Raw genomic sequence first — 22236 nt, 5'->3', positions numbered from 1 at the left:
AATTTACATTCAAAAGATTTAATCAATTTTATTAATTGAAATGTTGACATGAAGTTGGATTTAGTGGACACTATTTTCGTATTTTCTATTTTTTTATATAGAAATAATAACATTTGAAGTTATATTATTAATTTAATCAATTAAGGCCAAACAGAGGTTCGAAAAGTAATAGGCGGACCCGTATAAAATAAAAAAAGAATAAAAAACTATTTAATTTATTTCCCAAAAAAAAAAAAAAAAAAACCTCTATCTACAATCCAAGAATCAGTGAGTTGTACTTAATTCCCTATTGTCTCGTCCTTGTGATCCCAAAAACAATTTAATTGTTCCTTAACTAGCATCGATCATCTTCAATTATGTAGTGTTTTTTTTTTTCAATAATACTTTTTTTTTCATTGAATATTTCCATCTTGCTTGCTTCTATTTTTTCTTTTTAGATAATCATCAAAAGAATATTAAAAAGACTATAAAGTCAATAGCCGAAGCAATATACAGGAAAAGAGCAAAACAGAGAAAAAAAAAAAAAAACAGACTTAAAGTAACAAAGAAAGATAATAAAAAAAATAAAAAATAAAATCAATGTTGATATGCTACAACAAAAACAAAGAAAAAAAAAGAGGAGAAGCTAAATAAAAAATAACTAATTAAAATTTCTTATTACACCATAATTTGATGTCGGCAACAAATCTTAAAAAATCATTTCTTGTATAAGTAAAGTTTAAATCTAAAAAATACAACTAAATAACAACCCGATGAAGGATGGTAAACAAACAATTAAACAAGCTTATAATTCTCTCTTTAAAAACATTATTATTCCTCAACAATTAAATATTAGTCTCCAAGTTAATCTTTGAAACTTGCACTTACCTTATATCATTTCGGACCTCTACAGTACCAGTGAGTCTAGTGTGCTCGGGTATTACTTCCTTATCCATTATTCTTCTATTTATTAAAATAAGATTAATCTGAAAATAATATAAAACTGATGAAGGGCTTAATTTATAAATGAGTTTTAAAATACAAAGATTAAACATACAAGTTTTGGAATCATGAGGACTAATTAATTAATTAGCCAATCTTTTGTTCGGGTGGTGTCATGAAACGACTCCATAATAGTCGTTAAACGATGTACAGCCCAGCCCAAACCCAGTGAGGATAGACATTACACAGAGCCAACCCACGTCCCATTGTGGCCTATTGCATCATCATCATCATCACGATCTTCCAAGTGAAAATTTTATACTACAGTAACCACGTATAATCCCCTCCGTCTCAATTGCAACCCTTGCTCAGCAAGCATCATTCCATGTGCTATTGCCTCAGCAAAGCTACATAAAATTCACAAAGTAGTGCAGACACTAGAATAAAACAACTTCACATCATAGCCAGATGAAACTCCAGAGATTCTAACAGCTACAATTTCTCATCCTCTAATGGTTTTTAGGGTCCAACTGATCACAAAGGAACAGACTGAAAACTCAAAGTCACCAATACTCAATATTTAGAGGCATACGTGGAATAATCATATTAAGTTAGGTAAAAGTTGTTAACGATAATGGCGACACTACATGGAAAGCATGATTAAGCCTCCATTTAACATGGATTTATGCAGGGGCGAGATAACTTTACAAGTTTGTTTGAAGAAGGAACTTGGTGGATGAAAAACAAAATAGAGTAATTTCAGTCTTTATCAGGCAAACACAACCAAAGAAAAGCACGCATCCCCAAAACCAATTTCGTATGAAACTGTGTCTGTGTTGCTTAAATAACTAGAATTATACAAGTACATGTGAAAATAAGGGGAACAAAAAAAGCACCACAGATAGCAATAATAAATTATCATATCCACTTGTAAGAGAAAAAGCTAACCGGAAAAAGAAAAGAATGGCTGGAAAGAGAAAAGCTAACCAGAAGCAGAGATGTACCTAAGTGCTGGATGTTTATCAGACTACGTTATGCTTGTTTGATTCTGGCTGAGAGGGATGTCATGATGTAAGTTTCTTCGTTTTTTCCAGAGGGGCTACTGTGAGGCAAGGGCAAGGCTTTTGTAGGAAGCTGATTTGTGGATGCATCACGAGCTTTTGTCTTTAGTTGTTCCCGAATTCGACGGGCTTCCATTAGCATATCATGTGCACTTGGTCCATGACTTTCCCAGGCATCTATTGCTCGCTGCTGGAATTCAATGGCAAGGGTATAGCTGCAATATCCAAGAAAAAGTTTTTAGAAACTATGAAATTCTACTTTGAGATCGAAATCTAAAACAAAACAACCTTAGATGACACTAAATTCCATGCCATTTGCAAGCTGCCCCGATGAATGAATGAATGCATGCATGCTGACATGACATGCTTAATTGCACCAGAAGTATTAACTTTAATTACCACCATAAGTAATAACACAATCAACTGTTCCAGATTCTTCATAAAAAAGTAAATTCATACTACTATAAACCTTACCCACAAATGATATGACGATAAAAATGTATTTTTTTATCTACCAAAATTGAAAAAGATAATAATTTATTAACTCGCTTGTGTAACAGTTGAGTCAATAGAGAATGTTCTAATTTGGCTTGTTGAAGGCTTTTGAGAAGGTAGATAGTGGAGAGCCAGAGGTCCGGATGAAAAAGAAATATTGAGCACTTGCTCAAAATCAAAATTTCTTGCATATTCACATGCCCTTTGAGAAGTGCATGCATTCTTGCATACTCACATGCTCGGCCTGCCATGTATGATTTTTTTTTACTTTATAAAGGCTTCATGAAGAGGAAGACAGCATCAAACCACTCATTTTAGTCAACATAACAGATGTGGAATAGCAACCCAATAATGATTTTCTCAATGAATCAAAAGACATGCGCTTGCAATAAAATCAGGAACCAGGAACTGAGGACATATTAATTCTTACCTTCCCATGGCACTATATGCTTTCGAGAGATTCTGGTATGCCTCAATTGAATCTGCATGATGAGGACCAAGAGCTGCATCCATGATGTCCTTTGCAACTGCAAACATCTGTGCAGCTGACTGTGGTCTATCCAATTCCAAATACGCCGCCCCCAAATTGTTGTAGACATATCCAATTCCAAAATGTTTGGACCCAAAGCTCTCCTTCAACATTTCAGCAGCACTCTCCAAGTAAGGAATTGCCTGAGTCACCTTACCTGTCAACAGAAGTAACCACCCAATTCTAGCAGAAACACTTCCTTCTGAATGCTGTTCTTGTGGGAGCTTCTCGAGCATAGACTGTGTTCTCTTTAGCAATGAAATTGCCGTTTCAAACTCATTCATATTCTCATATAGCATTGCTATCTCTGAGTATGCCTCAGCAACTTCAACTGGAGAAGCTGTTTCTTTCTTGTCAAGAATTCCACAGGCAATTTCCAGACACCTCTTTGCATCTGCAATCTTTTCTAGATGACATAGTGCCTTTGCCATAGAGATGAACACTAATGCTCGAGTCCCGCCATCTTTCTCTGTCTGCTGGACAACACCCTTCAAAGTATTAATAGCCTCATCATACTTGCCCAATGCAATCTGCATATTAGCAGCATCGATCTCAGCATGAAGCAATTCTGATCGTAGACCCCAACTCTTCAAAACCTTCTGTGACAGCACATTCTGCTCCAATGCCTTGTCATGTTCCTCCAACCCACTATATATGACCCCGAGAAGCTTCCTATCATATGCAACCTCCACAGAATAATCCCCAAGTCCACTCTTATGTATATCCAATGCCTTCAAACCAAACGGCAAAGCCTCATTGAAATTCAAAACTGCAACATAAGCCTCTGCCAGTTCCCTATTTGCCACACCCAATTCTTTACTGCCTTTATCCATAGTCATTTCCTTGATCTCTAAACACTTCTTAAGATTATCTATGGCCTCCTCTCTCCTCCCCATCGCAGTCTTCACATTTGATAACTCAAGCAGCACAGCATGCAACACTGGCCTAATATCCTCAACATTAGTAGTCCCCTCCTCCTCCAGCCTACCCAGTATCCTCTTTGCCCTATTTAAATACCCTAAACTATCATTAAACCTTTTTAAACTATAACTAACAGAACCCATTAATTGTAAAGTCATAGCAACAAGAAAACTAGGCTTATCATCACCAATATCAAGAACTTTCAAAGCTCTAGTAGCAAAAGTTAAAGCCTTTTCAGGGTCCTCACCTTGTTGGTCAAGTTTAAGACCAATTTTCAATAAAGCCAAACCAAGTTCTCTCTCATCAAAACAAGCCTCCATATCTTTAAAAGCTTCGAGCATGCCCTCAACTGTCGCTGCAGACTCAAAAGCCTCTTCAATTTGAGATTTTTCCTTGATTTTCTTCTGCCTAGAGGAGATTTGAGGAGTTGTTTCAACAAGGGTACCACTATTTCGAGATGGGTTTGCTTGGGATTGGTGGGGCTTGATAATAAGGCCATTGGTTTTGGTGCAGGATTTGAGATTATTGGTAGGTGAATGAAGTGAGAAGTAGGAGGGTGTGTTTGTGGTGTTAGATGATAAGTAGTTTCTGGTGAGAAGAGGGGTTAGTGTTTTAGGTTTTTGGCGAGTAAGATGAGAGAGAAGTAAGATTGAAGCTCTTTTCATGGTGGGAAGTTTTGTGAAAAATGGTTTCTTTTTTGTTTTGATCTTGGTTTCAAATTCAATTGCTTAAACCTTAAAACCCTTGCACCGCACCAAAACCCTTTCGAAGATGTCTTGTTTCCCTTTCCCCCTGTCTTGTCTGTTGACAGCATATATAGAAGAGGGGTAGATGGAAAGAGGCTCCTTTTGCTTATTAGCATATTTAAAAAAAAAAAAAAAAAAAACAATATATATACTCACACACACATACAGAAAGAATAACAGGTGAAATAATATAGTTTTTATATATTATAATTGAAAAATATAATATTTATAGTTTATTCTATTCGTGATATTCAGAAAAAATATATATTAAACAGAGAGAGAAAAAATTATTAAATAAAAAGGAGAGGAGAAAAAAAAAACTCCAAGATATATCTAAATTTTAATTACAACACCATCAATATTACCAAAAAAAAATTAAATAAGATGAACTCAACAAAAATAAATATAAATATCACTAATAATATCCTGAGTGAGCTATATTTATCATCAAAGTAACGATAATAACAAATACAGTTGAGTCACTACTTAGTGATTTTATTAGTATTGTTAGATTTATTTTTTTGAAATCTTTTCAATAACATGTTTCAATTGTAACTTTAATATGTCTTTTTAAAAAAAAATTATTTCTCCTCTCTCTTCTATTTAATATTTTTTTAAAATAAGCTATAAATATCATGTTTCTTTCTCAATCACTCACATGTACAAATTATATTATTTTACCAATTATTATTTTAATTATGCTATTACAACTTACTATGCTAATTTTAAAATAAAAATTCATGAAAAGAAAAGAAGGATTCTTTGTGTCGTGTTGAAGAACTGTTTCGATCTGAGGTATTAAAGTAGAATCAGGGGTTAAATGAGTTAATTCAAATTGATTATAAAACCATCCCTAAACAATATTATTTCAAAATTAAAAAAAAAATATTTAAAACAACATCATTTATATATATTTTTTAAATATTTCAAAAAAACTTGTCAAATTGAAGAAACGAATCTTATATGCAACTGCAAAGAAATTGACTAGTTGATTAGAATGGGATTTGGAATGTATCAATGGATTGCATTTGTTTTTACAGTTTCAGGAGGCTTGCAGTGACATAGGAGTCTGTTACCTTCCAAATTGGGACGAGGCCTACTTGAGAATCTAACCTCGTGATGAATCTTATGTACAACAAAGAATACATGGTTTCCTCTTTACACACAGAAGAAATTACAGTCCATCTTCGGAAACCCATATGCATTCCGCAAATCTAAAAACAAGAACCCCTCAAACTGCTGAAGAGGTAATGGACTCTCAAAAGCTAGGGGGCTCTCGAAATGCAGGGGGTGTGTCAGGTGGTCTGCTATAAATGTCATCAAAAAGAAGACTCACACTCCTTCCCGCTTCAATGTCATCATCCAAATAAGTGGTCCGGGCCAACCTGTTCGTGCTTCTCCAGTCCAAGTGTTGCTCATGGTCCTCTAAGCTTTTTTCCGATAAATTATCGTAGTGATTTTCAGAAGCATAGCGGTTGAAATCAGGAGGCTCGAGAAAACTCGCTTGGTGGAAATCCGGAGGCTCGAGAAAACTTGCTTGGTGGAAATCAGGAGGCTCGAGAAAACTTGCTTGGGGCTGCGCACCAAATGGGCCACTTCTTGCCCACCAATGGCTCCTAGTAGAATGTGCAAGGTTGCTGGAGTCATGATGTTGAAGCACACTTTCCTGGAAGAACGGGGCAGACGTAGAAGCACCCAAATGAGACTCTGAACGGTCCTGGTAATTGTGACCCCAGAACTCTTCATCATATCTTGCTTCATTTTGTTCCAAGTTGGATGGCGTCCAATAATCCCTGGAATGCTGTTGCTCAGCTGCTTCAAATGGTACTGCTGTGGCATCTTTCGTGTTGTTAGTTGAACTATGAGGTCGAGAAGTATAATACCAATCAAGAAGATAAGGATGATTCCTATGATCTATATCAAGTAGCCACAAAGAACCCAGCTGAAAACCGGGAGTATTAAATGGCATTTCCCTTGAAAAAGGAATGTTTCTATCACCGGGGCCTCTGAAACCGGGGCTCCCTCGCCACATTCTAGGAGAAGAGTGCGTGTGTCTAGCTCCCTGTCCTTGCAAATTTTGGTCCCTAAAAGTTCTAAGATTTAATAGAAACTGCTTTCCCTGAATGTTGGGTTCCCATGAAGCATAGCTACTCTGAAAACTGCAAAATACAACGATGCAAGATGAGGAGCAAACACAGGGAACAATTAAAACAAAACTACCAGCAGGCACCTTGCAAGGCTTACAAGGGTTTATTTCAATTTCCAAGAGAGGACATAACAGTGGCAAATTTACAAAATAGTGATTAACATGCCCAGAATGACTAGTTCCCTTTAAGGAACAAATACAACAGCATCTCATCCTGAGAATTTTGTTGTGCGTGTAAAGCAAGCACAAGGACAGTAACACAAGGTTTCAAAAAGCTTATCAAATTGAAGAAAGAATCGACAATTAAAATGCTAAAATCATACCTCAAAAATGATTTCTCCATCTTCCCCTGACAACTCCTCTGGGAGCGAGGTGCATTGTAGGGTGAGCCATAATTGCTATTTCCATGGTTTTGAAAATCAAAAGCACTAAAACTGTGACAGGTCAATAAAGTCAAGGATTGAATACCGTCAATGTTAAGAAACAAAGCTAAAATATGGTTTCGTATCTAATTCCTTAAGGTTTCAGAATTTTTAATATAAGAACATGTGACTCACCTGCAAACATGGCCAACACCTTCAACATCCACTGTGAAATCTGCAATGAACTGTAAGATGTCATCCACGCGCTGCAAAAAATCACAACAAACCAGCTTGAAATTAGCCAACTATATGTCAGCTATAACTAGATAAACAGTCTATCAGGAGATGAAATGGATACCTTTGGGACAACAAATAAAAGCAAGAATGGAGTGAGGAAAATAGAAGCCATCTCCTCAAGTAACATCATTCCAGTATACTGCATAAAAACCATAAAACAGTTAAAATGGATCAACACTGCATCATTAGGGAGGTCTCATTTCATATAAATGCATGAATTTCATCTGCATTACCTGAAATAAGGTTTCAAACTCCATACGGACCCTCTCAGTATTTTCTCTGCCCCGCCATTTCTTTGGCATATAATGTGTGTGCTGGACCACCATAGACATTGCCCCTTCTTGATCAAGGACCTGGAGCTCTTCTGTAACAGCAGCCCGGCTGATAGCTGTTATAGTTCCAAAAACAGCAGCATACCAAAGCAAGTTGCGCCCGAATATCTGCAGAATTTAAAAGACTATCATGAAACATACACATTATCATCAATTATGACTGCCAATTTTGTATTATTTAGTATCTTTTTAAGATAGTATAAGTGCGAGTATATTACATGGCCCTCTAGCAAAGATTCCTCCAGAAATGCAATGATGATCAGGATAGCAGCAAAGCCTCCAGAGACAAAAGAGATGAACTTTGCGATTATTGAAATAATAGGTGAAGGGAACTGCTTTAAATAATCTGAAGCATGCATCGCACTGCTACTGATCCGATGCTTGAACAAATGGTCAGCCTGCAACATAAATACATGCCATCTTAATTATAGAAGTGTTCAGGGAGGTGGATTCATATCTGAGAAATGATTTCAAAAATTGCTAGTACCCTCATTCTTTTATTGAAATAAAGCTACATTATGGAAATGGACTCTCATCTCGTGCATGAAAATGACAAATAGAAGAAAGTTTTCTTGTAACAAAATAAATCTAGCAATCTAACATGCCAGAAACAAATTAATAGATTTAAACAGGCATAGCCCTCGTTCATCCAATAATTAACAAAACCCAACAATATCTTGCTTCTGTTCATTACAATGCCATCAAATAAATCAAGCACTGTTTCATACTCATGAGAAAAATGTGTTATCAGAAAAAAACACATCCTCTTCTGACTAGAAGCAATATTACAAAACCACCAAAATATGTTCATCTTATCAAGAGGTTTTGCTAGTTTAATAAAAATATAAGACGCAAGATTTGAAAAATAACTAGAACACATTCAGAAATTTGCACTCGACAGATATCCTTGCCAACATTTCAGAAGCAAGCAGATTGATTATGAAAAGTTTTGTTCGAACATAATGTCAAGAGAGAGAGAGATAGTTTGTACCTCGTTGAATTCTCTAAAAATCCACCGTGACAAATTTGACCATCTTCGAGATGATGCTGTGCTTGGATGATTATAAAATTGTTCAGCATGCCTTAGGAAGAGATACACCAGCATGAATATAACAAGAAATGGTGCAAGGACAAGCATTGCAAGCCCAACTACCATAAGTCTTTTCTTTAATGCATTAGGATTATAAATGAAATCCCTCCTAACACAAAAGTTCCTGCAGAAGTACATTCTAATGAGAATATGCTAAATAATCAACATTTAAACAGGAAGTCACGTGAAATTAAACATACCGATCAAACATGCTCTGTAATATGCACCAATTTAAGGTCCACTCAAGGGGCTTTGTGAGTATTAGGCGATGCTGCATTCCATTTGAACCTGTCCTGACAGTTGGGCCAACACCTGGAATCCACAGGGAGATTGGAAAAGCAAGCACTCCTTTGTTGAGCATTCCAATCAAGTAGTTCTCTTTCCGCATCAATCGCATCATGATGTCATGAGCAGTAAGGTCCTTAACCACACACAGTTGTTGTGAATGTTGCAACTGAACAACCTGTTCAAGAACTGTAGCCCATGACATGGTTTGAATTTCATTGTCCGTGACATGGAGACTGCAAAAAGATAATATTTTTTCTATTATTGAAATACAATGAAAAGTTAATAAAAAAGAAAACATCTGTACTGAAGTAAACTTCCAACAAAAATTTTCACAGATTAGATCAGCCACCTGTTATAATAGAAGTGCCGGATACCAAGAATGTCCCTCAATTGAGCGAAAAACCTCAAGAAACAGAAGATCCAGTATATAGAAAATAACCCCAAATATCCAACAATGATAGCTTTTGAAAGCGTTAGAGGGGTTAATGGGTGCAGATGGAGAGCTTCTTTAGCAAGATCACAAGGCTTGATTCCAGATTCAACTGCATCCATCCCACACTTAGCATTACGAAGACCATTCCAATCAACATATAATAAAAAAAATCCTGAGAAACCGATGGTGAAACCCATGCTAAAAAGCTCAACTATCCACTTTATAATACTACACCAAAGCCCTTTCTCGCAATAGTAATTGTATAATCTTTCAAAGAACAGGTCCAAATCAGCAATTGGTTCCACATTCAAGCTCTCGCCATTAAGAAGCCCTGAAGGGCTCTCGCAACCAGGACTTGGCACCCTTCTATAGTCAGACAATTCAATCTCTGGTGGAACATCGTCAAGCAAGCGGTTTGACAAAGATGATTCACCACGCCATTTCCACTTAAATATGCTCAGAGCATTAAAATTTTGTCCACTGAACATCATATTCACAAGCACTTACAGTAGGCAAAAAGAGCCAGTCCATTCCCCAAACTGCATTAATGGTTAAGGCAAAGCTCTGGAAATGAAAGGAAAAAAAAAAAGGATCAGACTAGACATGCCTTATATAGCTACTTTAAAACATCCTCTGTTTCCTCAGTAATCAGCTAATATTCAAAACTTGAGAAACTAGAGAAGTTGCATCACAAACCATGCCGCTTCTACTACACTCAACTAAAAAATGCATTTACACAACCACATATCTTCCACTTCTCATTCGTCAAATGTCACTGAGAAAACAAAGAAAAAAAAATCTTCTGGGAGGAAAAGAAGGGGCAGGGGTGATGGAAGAAATTTTCCACCAATATTACCAATGCACCATATTAATCAGAATGAAGATGAGCACAACAAAGAATGTGTTGTTGAAACATAATGAAATTATACAATCATTCTGAAAGTATTCTTACATCTTCAGTATCCTAAATCTATTAAGACCCACTGAAACAAACATTTTTAATTAATGGGTAATAAAACATTATCAAATAGTCCCACATAGTTCATAGCGTTTTGATCAAGTAACTACCTGTTCATCTGCCAAAACTCAAGCCCTACAAGGCAATCAATTTTCACCCAGTTCTACAATACAAACAAGGGCTTCACTGCTGCCTGTAAAAGCAGCACCAAAATGATCTTGATCAGTCTGCTAATGAAAACACACGTAAATGCATACAAAAATGTGAATTTTATAGATAAAAACAATATGGAAGGCCACTAATCCAGTGAAAGAGAGGGAGTTTAATAAGGAGTTCAAAACTAATCAAGGCATCTACTAAGAGCAAGTAAAAACCAAGATCAACTCCCTTTATTTCCCAAGACATGGTCTAGTTTCATCTCCTTTTGTACCATATATAAAAGCTGCAAAAGGGATTTTTCACTCTTTAACAAATGCCAGAAATACATGATCTCTCTGGAGGCATTGCTTTGCTTCTACAACTACTTAATTCAAGTGCACTATCTTTGCTATCCCCGCTGTTCCCTTTAGTTAATTAATTAATAACAATAAAAGCTACGACCAAGAAAATCAAATTTAGCAAGAGAAAAAAGAATAGTGAAATCACTAACCACTTAAAATCTCTAATGGAACCCTCCAATTCAATATGCAAACAAAAAGTCACAAACTTTTAAACTGAAAATAAATACCACTTAGAGCAAAACCCAGAAAGGAAAAACCAAAATTAATCGGATAAAAATTCACGAAAAATGGAGATGGGCAATCTTTATCTGATCATATAATCACTATATTGAGTAAAAAAAAAACAAATTGCTAAATCTGGATTAAATTACTGCAGCTTAATCCCAGCTGTCCAATGTCCATATTGATTAGCAAATCAAACAAAACATTCACATCATTAACTGAAAAAAAACAACTAAAATTCATGTTGTACGATATCATTATCACGTTAAAGGACAAAAAAAATTGATTCGAATCGAGATAAGACAAAACACGAAATTACCTGGAAACCCAGAAAAGAATAATGATATGACCGAAGGGTGGAAAAAATCAAGAAAAGGGTGAGGATTCAGTAAGGTCTACAATAAGAAACTGCACTGAAATATTTTGTTTTGTCAAAAAGAATTGAAAGACAGAAGAAAACAGGAAAAGGGAGAGGGAGAGGGAGGGAGGGAGATTGCTTGTTTGGGTTGCGTGGTTCTTTCTTGAGGGAATTGAAATTCAATTGGGAATTTTTTATATTTTAATTTTAAATTGTTATTGAGAAATGGTAATGTGAAAGGGTAATTTAGAAAGCTTTTTGGGCTTCTTCTGTCTCTGTCTCTGTCTCTGTCTCTATCTCTGCTTTTGTTATTACTTGAGATGGATGTTAAAAACGCAGTGGCAGTGAAGGTAAAAAAGCCTCCTCCGTGGTGGATTGAGCAGGAGGAGGTGGAGGAGAGGAGGAGACACAACTTTACAAGAAAGCAACAACTGGTACTTCCGCCTTTACTTCATGGACTGGGTAATTAGTTAGTTCCAATTTCTTGGTGACCAGGTTTCATCAATTATTTATTTGGACATTGGATTTAGAGGTTGTTTGGTTGCGCAGCGGTAGTATTTTTTAAAAAAAATTAAAATAATATTTTTTTATTTTTTAAATTTATTTGTAATATTAATATATCAAACAATATAAAAAATTATTTTAAATAAAAAAATTATTTTTTAAAAAAAAAAATAGTTTTTAACTGCCTTAGTGGTCCACATTAAAATCCAAAAGACAGACACTTTTCTTTTACTATATTATATATTACAATTATAATTTAGAGAAAAATACGGCTTCACGAATAAATATAATTAAGTAAAAAGAAGTTGTCTGTATATTCTTAGTTTCTCTTTATTATTTTTAAATAAGTGTTAAATTAAATTTAAATCATTTAATACTTTAATTTAATTAAAATGCGAATGAAAATAAAACCAAAAACAAAACAAAATTTTAAAGTTGGATCAAATTAGTGTGGATTTGATGACAAGATAGATATATTTTGTTTTTGCAAATGTATATTTAAATTAAAAAAATATACTGAGTTTTAACATTTTTTTTTTATAATTTCACATATTTATATAAAAGCTATTCAATTATAAATAATAAATATACTTATAAAAAACTTTATTGTTATTACAAGCCGAAATTTATTATTATTACAAGTTATAGTTCTCGCATTGTTGGACAATACTTTATGAAATTTATTTTTGTAATTACATGATGATTAAAATAGGTATGTATAAAAAAAAATATTTTGTAATTAAAATTACTCTTATTCATGTAATTTATTTTTTATAATGATAAGTTTTTTTTTTTTATTACAGCATGGTTTATTAAAAAAAATAACGAGAATTAAAAAAAAATCATAGAATTCTAATAATTTGAGTAAAAAAAATATTAAACTTTTTAGTAGTCAAAATATAGACAAACTTATCACTTCTTCTCCTGTACAAAGAGACTGAAACGTGATAAAAATTAATTTCTTAAAGGATCAAGGGAAAAGGAGAAAAAAGGTGACACGTAAAAGAAAACGTCAAAGACCAACGTGTTTTTGTTGTTTTAATTGATCAATCAAAGGGAGAGCCCAGTCGTGACGATCTTCGATTCCCGGTCCACGAGTCCAGGGTGATTTTAGCTGAGTTTGAAAAGAGAACGAGTTATGCTGAGTTACTGGCGTGAGTGGCTGCCGCCACATTTACCACCTCACAAGATGTTCGAAGAAGTCACGCATTCAAAGTTTGATTTCACTTGCCAAAGCCAAAGACGTCTCAATTTCGCAGGTTCATCCGCCTGCTGAGTCCTAATAATAGTTCACCGGCAGCCGTGCATGGAGGGACTCAGGGGTGCAGCCCTATAGTCTCTTCTTTAACTAGCCGTGCATGGAGGGACGCAGGGGTGCAGCCCTATAGTCTCTTCTTTAACTTTGTTCTGGTGCACACGGTAAAAAACGAAACATAAGCTGGATCCTCCAAAAAGCAAGCAACTTCAGCGGCATCACTAGCAAGGATAGAGCATATTCCGGGAGGAGTAACGTGCCACAACTGCGATATCTTCGTGTTTAAGATTACGGTTAGAATATATTTTGAAAAATTTAATTATTTTTTTATTTGTAAATTGTTTTGATGTGTTAATAATAAAAATAAATTTTAAAAAATAAAAAAAATAATTTAATACATTTCAAATTGATACATACTTTAAAAATTAACATTTAATATACTCGTAAATATGTAATTAATCTGTCTTCATTGAGAGAATTTAATACAGGAGGATTTAAAAATTGTTTTTCTAATTCTTTTTTTATTTAGAAAAAGAATTATTTGCTTTCCTTTATTTTTAGGTTTTGTAGTTTATTTAGATTAATATTTTGATTTATTTAAGAAATTATAGACAAATTATTTAAGAAAAATATTCAACAAAGGATGAGAAGGCTAACTGAATCACTCAAAGTCTTGACTTATCGATCACCCATAGTTTTTTCTAAACTACGTTACAAAAATCAAATTAAAATCAACATATATATATATATATATATATATATAATTTAGGGGGGAAACTGGGTAACCGATTAACAAGGTAACGGGTAAAAAATTCAAAGTATCCGCAATATAATCTTAATAAATAAAAAACTGAAGAGGAAAAAAAATTAGTTCAAGACAGGAAATATAAAATAATTTTAAATAATTCAAGAAATTCTCTATTATGACTTTTTTTTTATCTAAATTATCCGAATGTGACTTGGGATGAACGAGCAAAATTACACGTGCAACTTTACTTTTTAAGCACGAGGACGTGTCACATGCACGACCGTCCAAGTGAATGGCCCTTTCGTCTTTTCCTCGTCCCCAGTTTAAATGATTCGTCGTTTCCACCATCTAGCCAAACGACATGTAGTAGACAGAGGGGTCAAGAAAGAAAAACCGCGGGAGGCAACGGACCAGCTTGGCGGGAAGTATCACGTGGCAAAGCTCCACCTCAGCAATTCCCGCCAAGAAAAACCCCTAATACTACTAGCCTGCCCTCCACCTTCCCCATCGTCCTCCTCCTCTCCTAAGTCTGCAAATCTCTCTTCACACTCAAAATCAACAAGAAGAAGCACGGCAGCAATGAACTCCCTTCTATACTCGCCAAACCCTTCTTCAAAATCCAAGAAACCTAAACTAGATTCTGAATCATCATCTTTAACCCCAAAATCTAAGCCTTCAAACTCAACAATCGCCACTCAAACCCCAACACAGCAATCCCAACTCCCTTCCCGCCTCCGCAACCGCCGTCTCGCCCTCTCCTTAAAAGAAGTCCGTCACATCGCCTCTCAAGACCATGGAACCAATCAAACCAAGTCCGCTCGAAGACAGATCGCGTCTTGGCCTGAGGATTCCACCACCGATACCACCACAAGTAAACAACCCAAGCCCAGAAAGAATCAGTCTCGTGATGGGCACAATAAAATCCCCGATAAGTAAGTTTTTTGGGTCGTTTTTTGAATTTCTTTTCAAATTTGTAGTGATTTCTGCTAAATGTTTTCTTTTTGTTTAAAACTTGTTAAGGTATGAAATGCTGGGTGAGTTTTTTGATAACTTGGATAGCTCGATCCGGTTGTTGCGTATGAAGGGCTCGATGTCTACTTTCTCTAACATTTCCCCAAAAATTGAGTCTTTAACAGACAGGTACTACTGATTACTGTACTGTCTTTTTTTTTTTTTTTATTTTTTCATTTTGTAATTGTATATTTTAATTGTAATTGTTATTTTTTAGGAGGTTTACGCATAAACATTTGGCGCAATTGAAGTATATTATGCCAGAGGCAATTGAGATAAAGAGGGTGCTCAAGTTTGATGAGCAAACCAGCTGTATGAAGCCGGATCTTCAAGTTACTGTAAATGCTGATGCAATTCAATGTGATAATGGCAAGTCGAAAACTGAAAGTGAGAAAATATATTTAAGGAAGGTCTTCCGCTCAAGACTTGTGGATTTTTATAGAGACCATCCTCAGGTTTTTTCTGTTTTTTGTGCCTTTGTTTATGTTGTTTGTGCTTAAAATTCATGTTATGAATGTATAACTCGGTTCAAGTTTAAGATGAATGTGCTTCTCTCTTTCGCTCTTTGTTTTTGTTTTTTTTAATTGACATCCATTACACTGTGATTTTGATGATGTTTTTGTGATGTGTGATTTGCATTTTGGGAAGTGGCTTTTGATCAGCTTGTCATATTCTTGTAATATAATGTGATTGAATGTACTGAGGAAGCCACTGATTAGAATATTACTGACAGCCTTTATGATTTGCCCCTAGCTAAGAGTTGCTTTGAGTTGTATGAAACTGAGTTAGTTGGTTGCTGTCTTACTTGATTCAATGTACTTCTGTTTATAAATTCTGATTGATGTGTTAACAGTGCTTTTCCATGGCTTCAGGGTGATGATATTCCAGAGGAAATGCTCCCAGAGCCATTCAATCGCTCGCCATTGCTGGCAGGAACCCCAGCAATCGAAGAAGAGAAACCAGCAATGGCATCACTTTTATCCCGAAGTTTCCAGAGGCGCTTCTCCCTAAAAGGTTCAAAAATTGAAGCAGAAAACAGCCTCCAAAGATCAGTTTCCTCGGCTTTAGAGCCATGCCCCAGCAAAATCTCTTCCAATAAGAGAGCTAGTTATTCTGCTCCATCACCAGCCAAAGTGTCTTCCACACCTACCTGCGACCAAGATTGTTTATCTGCAACACCAAGCAAAGTGAAAGATGCCATGAATGATGGAGATGATTCTCCCATAAAGATGGCCAGTGACCAATCAACTCCTGCAAAACTTGCTTTAACTCCAGCTGCTTTGTTATCTACCACACCTGCATTGCATCAGCATAAAAGATGCATGAGCCCATATTATGATGGTTCTTCTAATTCACCAGACAAGCTTGTTAGGCGTCCACCCAGCAGGTCACTGATATTTGAAACTCCAGTCAAGCATGCTATGGATGAACAAAGAGAGACAGGGGGTGTATCAGATGATGATGATATCTTGAAAATTTTCCCTGAGAGTCTTCTGCAATCGGTAAGCTGATCCTGAATTCTCAATCATTTTCACCTGTCTGTCTGTGAACATTACAGGCTATTGATACATCTTAGCTGTTGTCTTTGATTGACTGCATACATTTTTATTTTGATATTTAAATTAATCTCCAGGGTTTCTGTTTTCTTGGATTCAATAGTTGTGCTTTGAATTCAAACGAGACATTTAATGCTGTGATTGGTAGTAATCATTGTTGCTTCTGCAGATACGAGAGAAAGAACAGAAGGCTAAAGAAGAGCGAGATCCTGCAATCTCACAAGCAAAGAAGCGGCAGCAAATGATCGCCTGCCTTCCTAAGCTCTTCAACAAGATTCATTTCTTGTTTCAGTCAATGAGACAATCAGTTCTCACAAAAGAGGAGCTCACACACAAGATAATTGCAAGCCACTCTGATATTGCTGATAGAAGTAAGCAAGGAGTTTCCTGTCAAAAACCATTAGATGTATTTCAGAACACCACATTAAGCTAACTCATTTTGTGTTTTGTATGCAGGAGAAGTTGATGAGCAGCTAAACTTGTTGCTTGAACTCGTTCCTGAATGGATTTCTGAGAAATTGGCATCTAGTGGGGATTCGCTCTTTCGGTAAGCCTTGCAAACAATTCATTCTTTCTCCTTGCTTTGAGAATTTTCCAATTGTAACTGAGAGTACATTGAAACTCAATAATTGGTTTTCATAGAAAATAAGCATGATAATACGCTGTTCAAACTGAAGCTTTTCAAGCTGTTAATGCCACAATCTAATCTCATGTTGCAGGATCAACAAAATGTACAGTCCAGAAACTGTACGAGCGCGTCTTGAAGAAGCCAAGTGAGAAAGAGAACTCGATGTCTTTTGAATTCATAGCAAGAAACATGATGAGGGACTGTGTCCAAATTCTCCCACTTCTGTTGGCTATTCCTGAATGCCCTAATTTATGATATGCTAGCCGATGTTTGTATAAAAGTTAAGGTAGTTTAGATGTCTGTGAATGATTAATTTGCTAACCAAATTGCAAGATAATGAAATCCTCTTTTTTTGCAACCGCAATTTTTTCCTTTCTAGTAGCCGCAAGTGTAATATACCTTTTGCAGTTGATCTATTTAACAAAACTACTATGGAGACAACTTCAGCAATGATTGTAGAACTCCATTGTAATAACATTCTGCAAAAGTTTACTGATTAAGATTGGATTAGAGAGTTTGCAATAACATTCACTGTACTAGTTGTTTGGGGATATCGATACTCACTTGGAAATATCGAAAAACTTGTTAACTAATTGCTGTAGAAAATGATTATTAGTGCTCAACAAACGAGCTTTGATTTATTTGCTATGTCATTCGTTTCCTGCATCATGATCTGAGTATTGTAGGACTCGTTTGTATCAGTCCCAATTCTCGATTTATTTCTCAACTTCCTGTTTGACTAGTGTGTTCTGCTGAACTTTCCACTGCTAACTGGCTTAACTTTTCCTCATCATAAGTGGAAAGAGGTGGTTCTTGGGACTTGTTTCGATCTCGCTCATTTTCTTTTCCCCACAGCAGCATGTGAAGTCCGATGATAACAACTCCTCTCGATATGCTGATTTAGCCAAAGATAAATTAGGGACAGTCCCCTGTTTCCAAACTATGAAATTATATTCACCTCGTTCTTTTTTTTATCTAATAATTGTGAAATAAAATATAATTTTACCTACCTGCTTGCAACTCTTCACCAAAAAGAAAGTAAGCCAGGATTGCCACCATTACAGTTGCAAGAGGACTAAACATGGTCAAAAAGACTGCCTCTCTTTCTTTGTTGCACCATAATTGAATGAGGACCGTCAAGCCACAACTAATGACTCCCTGCCATTGATGATTAATATCTTGACTTAACATGGTTTCTTGCAAGCTAGTTTAATAATCCGTAAAGCTGTTCATGGATGAACTTGCAGCATATATGATGGACCAGAATATAATGCTGGATCAGAAGCTCCACGCAAAGACCCCTTCACCCAGTTTTGTTGAGCATGATTACTTCTGACATGGATTGGTGCACCCTGCAAGCTTTGCACCTCAGGTCCTTTGTATAAAGTGATGGTCAAGACCCCAGCCAACGATAGTAACGTTCCGACAATTTTAGCTATTCCTCGAGGGTTCCTTAAATCGACAATCTCCAACCTACATGAAATGAAAGCACTCTTCGTGTCAGAATCAGGATAGATATGATTTCTGGTCTTCGGTTATACGGGTTTTGAAGTCCCCACCTGAGTATAATTGCAATTATGAAAGTCATGGAGAGAACGGTATTGTTCATTGAGGCAACAAAAGTAGGAGAAGTGTATTTCAAGCTTGCAAAGTACATGTTAATTGTTAAGCTGGCCCTGGCTTTCATCAAAAGAGAGTACTGTAGGTCCTTTTTCTTTTCTCACAAAGACAAAAAAATTTTTTTTGTTTCGTTTTTGCTTTGTGTTGAAGCATAAGGATTGCCCTTCATACCCTAGAAGAGAAAGCACAAATATCTCCAGAAACAACACAATTGTTAGCTTTGGCCTCGCTTTTCTGCAGGAAAACGAAAATCATATTTAAGCAAAATGCGTTCGGTAGCATAATTTCATACAATAAACCAGCTGGTATCCACTGTATAGCTAATACCTTTGCAATTTATCTGGTGGGTGTATGCATGTGTGTGATGCACCTTTCAAGAAAATATGCAAGAGGAAACATCACTAAGCTGCCTACGATATATCGGTATGTAGCGAAGACACGAGGGTTCATCCCATGATTGAAGACAGCTTCTGCAATGGTGTAGAGAAATAAATAGCCAATTTGGGCCAAAATCATGAGAAGATGTGGCATGAATCTGGAGTAAATGATCCTGACTGCATTTAAAATCGCCATGGATCTTGAGTCTGTACACATATTTTTCCTCGTTTTTCCTTGTTTATATTTGAAGGACAAAATGCATCTATCATCTATGCTCGTGTTTATGGATGGAAGAATACCAACTATGCTTACACATTTTCTAGAACCATTTACTTTATGAAATTCCAGCTCAGAAAATTGACTGCAATCTAGTGGGATTGAGAGAAAAAAAGATGATATACTTGTTCTGTGTTCTTGACATGAACTGCTCAATATATGCTCGTTACAGTAATAAAAAGTAGGTGCATGCTTCCGAAATATCCAAGCCATAAGCTAACTATGTTCTGATGAATTCCTCGGCGAAAGCAGCTTCGTGTTTCTGATATGGACTTATCACACACACAGGTATTTTAAATCTTTTTATTAATCAAAACAGTCTTTTTGAGTTTTTTTTTTTAAATTAAAAATAAACATTGTTATGAAAAAAATAAATTATGTTGATATACCGATAATTCATGGATTAACTTAAGTAGTGTTTGGAATTGTAACAGGGTTATTTTTTAAATTATTTTTTTGTTTGAAAAATATATTATAATAATATTTATTTTATTTTTAAAAAATTTTAAATATATAAAAATAATGTTAGAAATAATAATAAAAAAATTACTGTAAAGCAAAAAAAAAAAATATATATATATATATATATATATATATAAAACACGGCTAAAACGTGCTTTTAAAAACCGGCTTATAGCCACGATAACAGCTGTAAACTAAGGAACTCTTTATCTTACATTGGGCCTCGATATCTCGTGGGCCTTTTTGTTTTATCTTAGCCTGTAGCCTTTTCAGCCGAGGTGCAGGCCCTGCAGCAACCTAAAATCCCACGATTCAACAAATACATGCATGTTATAAGAAAATTAATTAAAAAAAAAAAAAGGCAAAAGTTTTGCTTAAAGACCTGCTTTTCGTGTTCCCAGTTATAAGAGAGACAGTAAGAAATAAGAACAATTTATCTCATCTTAAGAAACATTTAATGGGTTTGAAGCTATGACTTGCCTTACCATCGGCCAAACATTAAATTGCATGTTAAGTATTCCAGTAATTTTCATGATTATAATTTAAAAAGAAAATTTATAAATTATATATTTTTTTTAATTAAGATTCTAAAAACCAATTTTCAGTGGGATTCATATAAAATTAGGATGTATATTGATTACTAAATATTTTCAAAATTGGATTAATAATTAAATACAGTTTCAACCATAAGTCATTACATTACTTAATGAACATATATACAAGCATTTTTTTTTTTTTTTTACATGTATACGAGTTAACATAAAATCAAGGGCATTGTTTGTTTTTTATATTTGAGAGAGTACTGGTTATTAGCCTATAACCCATTTGGGATTGCGTTTGAAAAACACTTTTCAAAAAAAATTGAATTTTTTTTTTTGCTCGGAATTAATATGTTTTTAATATTTTTCAAATCATTTTGATGTGCTGATCTCAAAAATAATTTTTTAAAAAATAAAATAACATTATTGGCATACTTTTCTAAATGAAAAACACTTTGAAAAGTAATCCACAACCATACTCCCAAACACGCTGACTATGATGATGATTTAATGAAGTTTTTTTATTATGTTTTGATGATAACATTGAATATTGATGTCATTAATTAAGTAGTATGTTATATGTCAATGATAAAACATTGATTTGGTATAGTTTTGATAAATGCATGCACATGTTCATACATATAAGTATGTTATATCATGATATATGCCATGAAGCTTTTGAACACCATGCTATGATGCTCAAGTGATTTAATAGGTCATGTCAATATACTATATTAAACATACTTGTGTAACACATGCATTTGTTAAGCAAAACACAATTTATGCTCTCTCTCTATAAATATATGTGTGTGTGTGTGTTGTGCATACTTTTACAATGATTTAGATAGATTTATAACATCTATGAAATCATTAAACAAGTTGTTTCTTAAAATAACTGGTTTGTTTCTAGAAAATTTCCAAAAATTCTTGGGGTTCTTCGAAACAATCTGATAGATTTTAAAAGGATATAATCGATTCTAAAAACAGTCTCATTGATTCTCTAACAATCAGAAAAATATGTTTAACAACTAGTTTCATTTCTAATCTTATAAATAGCCCTTCCCTTGGCCAAAAAAAAATGTGGAACTCTTAAAGTAAGAATTTAAGCATACTCTTTCTAAAAAACAACTTATAACACTCTTGTTTTACTTGTAATCATAAAAGACAAGGTTAAGTATGAATCGGCAAAAATCTTCCAATATAGTTTAATTATTATTCCAATCAACTTTACTAAAGAGTAAATAGTAGAAAGTGTAAATGAAACTTTAAACACTTGGAAAAAGACTCTTAGTGAATAAATTGAGAGCGGTTTAATACTTGTCATTTAAGAAATAATGATGAAATGTTTTATAGTCTTTAACCCACAAAAAGATCAGGGACAACAATTTAATTCTAAACTTGTAAGAGGATTGAGTTTGATCTTGCACCCGCAAAAAGATCGTGTAATGATTTGGTCTCATCTATTAAAAAAACCGATGTGTGATGGTGAAACTCTTGAATGGAAATTCAAGGAGAGGAGTTGGTGATTTATTGGACATCTATAAAACTTGATGCATTTTCTCTAAACTCTAACTCTTTAATTATAGTATTTATATGGTTT

The 22236-nt window shown here is 34.8% G+C and overlaps 4 protein-coding genes across 8 annotated transcripts; 1 reads left to right on the top strand and 3 right to left on the bottom strand.

The window, feature by feature from the left end:
• Positions 1 to 960: 960 nt before the first annotated feature.
• LOC118062192 (protein KINESIN LIGHT CHAIN-RELATED 2) lies at positions 961 to 4709 on the bottom strand. 2 transcript variants are annotated; one of them, XM_035075912.2, is made up of 3 exons: positions 2908 to 4709; positions 1926 to 2197; positions 961 to 1328 (listed from the first exon to the last, which is right to left on the bottom strand). In XM_035075912.2, the coding sequence occupies exons 1-2, from the start codon at positions 4590 to 4592 to the stop codon at positions 1954 to 1956; spliced, it is 1929 nt and encodes a 642-aa protein (XP_034931803.1). In that variant the 5' UTR covers positions 4593 to 4709; the 3' UTR covers positions 961 to 1328; positions 1926 to 1953. The 2 variants fall into 2 exon arrangements, with proteins under 2 accessions (XP_034931803.1, XP_034931798.1); XM_035075907.2 differs by lacking the exon at positions 961 to 1328 and having other exon boundaries at positions 1659 to 2197.
• A 923-nt stretch (positions 4710 to 5632) lies between these two features.
• LOC118062193 (autophagy-related protein 9) lies at positions 5633 to 12116 on the bottom strand. Of its 4 annotated transcripts, XM_073409553.1 has the most exons (12): positions 11621 to 12116; positions 10690 to 10772; positions 9538 to 10185; positions 9101 to 9421; positions 8802 to 9024; positions 8029 to 8208; positions 7712 to 7918; positions 7540 to 7617; positions 7377 to 7447; positions 7143 to 7253; positions 6195 to 6832; positions 5633 to 6161 (listed from the first exon to the last, which is right to left on the bottom strand). In XM_073409553.1, exons 3-12 carry the CDS (start codon positions 10110 to 10112, stop codon positions 5932 to 5934), a joined length of 2634 nt encoding a protein of 877 aa, XP_073265654.1. In that variant the 5' UTR covers positions 10113 to 10185; positions 10690 to 10772; positions 11621 to 12116; the 3' UTR covers positions 5633 to 5931. The 4 variants fall into 4 exon arrangements, with proteins under 4 accessions (XP_073265654.1, XP_034931804.1, XP_034931805.1 ...); XM_035075913.2 differs by having other exon boundaries at positions 5633 to 6832; positions 11621 to 12115; XM_035075914.2 differs by lacking the exon at positions 11621 to 12116 and adding an exon at positions 11229 to 11421 and having other exon boundaries at positions 5633 to 6832.
• Positions 12117 to 14353: 2237 nt separating this feature from the next.
• LOC118062194 (CDT1-like protein a, chloroplastic) lies at positions 14354 to 18002 on the top strand. Its single transcript, XM_035075917.2, has 7 exons — positions 14354 to 15098; positions 15187 to 15306; positions 15395 to 15632; positions 16050 to 16679; positions 16903 to 17104; positions 17190 to 17280; positions 17453 to 18002. The coding sequence occupies exons 1-7, from the start codon at positions 14494 to 14496 to the stop codon at positions 17508 to 17510; spliced, it is 1944 nt and encodes a 647-aa protein (XP_034931808.1). The 5' UTR covers positions 14354 to 14493; the 3' UTR covers positions 17511 to 18002.
• Positions 18003 to 18137: 135 nt separating this feature from the next.
• Positions 18138 to 19554, bottom strand: LOC118062281 (WAT1-related protein At4g08300). Its single transcript, XM_035076007.2, has 6 exons — positions 19352 to 19554; positions 19153 to 19215; positions 18921 to 19037; positions 18603 to 18834; positions 18372 to 18519; positions 18138 to 18256 (listed from the first exon to the last, which is right to left on the bottom strand). Exons 1-6 carry the CDS (start codon positions 19552 to 19554, stop codon positions 18138 to 18140), a joined length of 882 nt encoding a protein of 293 aa, XP_034931898.2.
• Between the last annotated feature and the right edge of the window lie 2682 nt (positions 19555 to 22236).

Source organism: Populus alba, chromosome 5 (assembly GCF_005239225.2).
Source record: "Populus alba chromosome 5, ASM523922v2, whole genome shotgun sequence".
Lineage (NCBI taxonomy): Eukaryota > Viridiplantae > Streptophyta > Magnoliopsida > Malpighiales > Salicaceae > Populus > Populus alba.
This window is presented reverse-complemented; position numbering and strand designations above follow the sequence as displayed.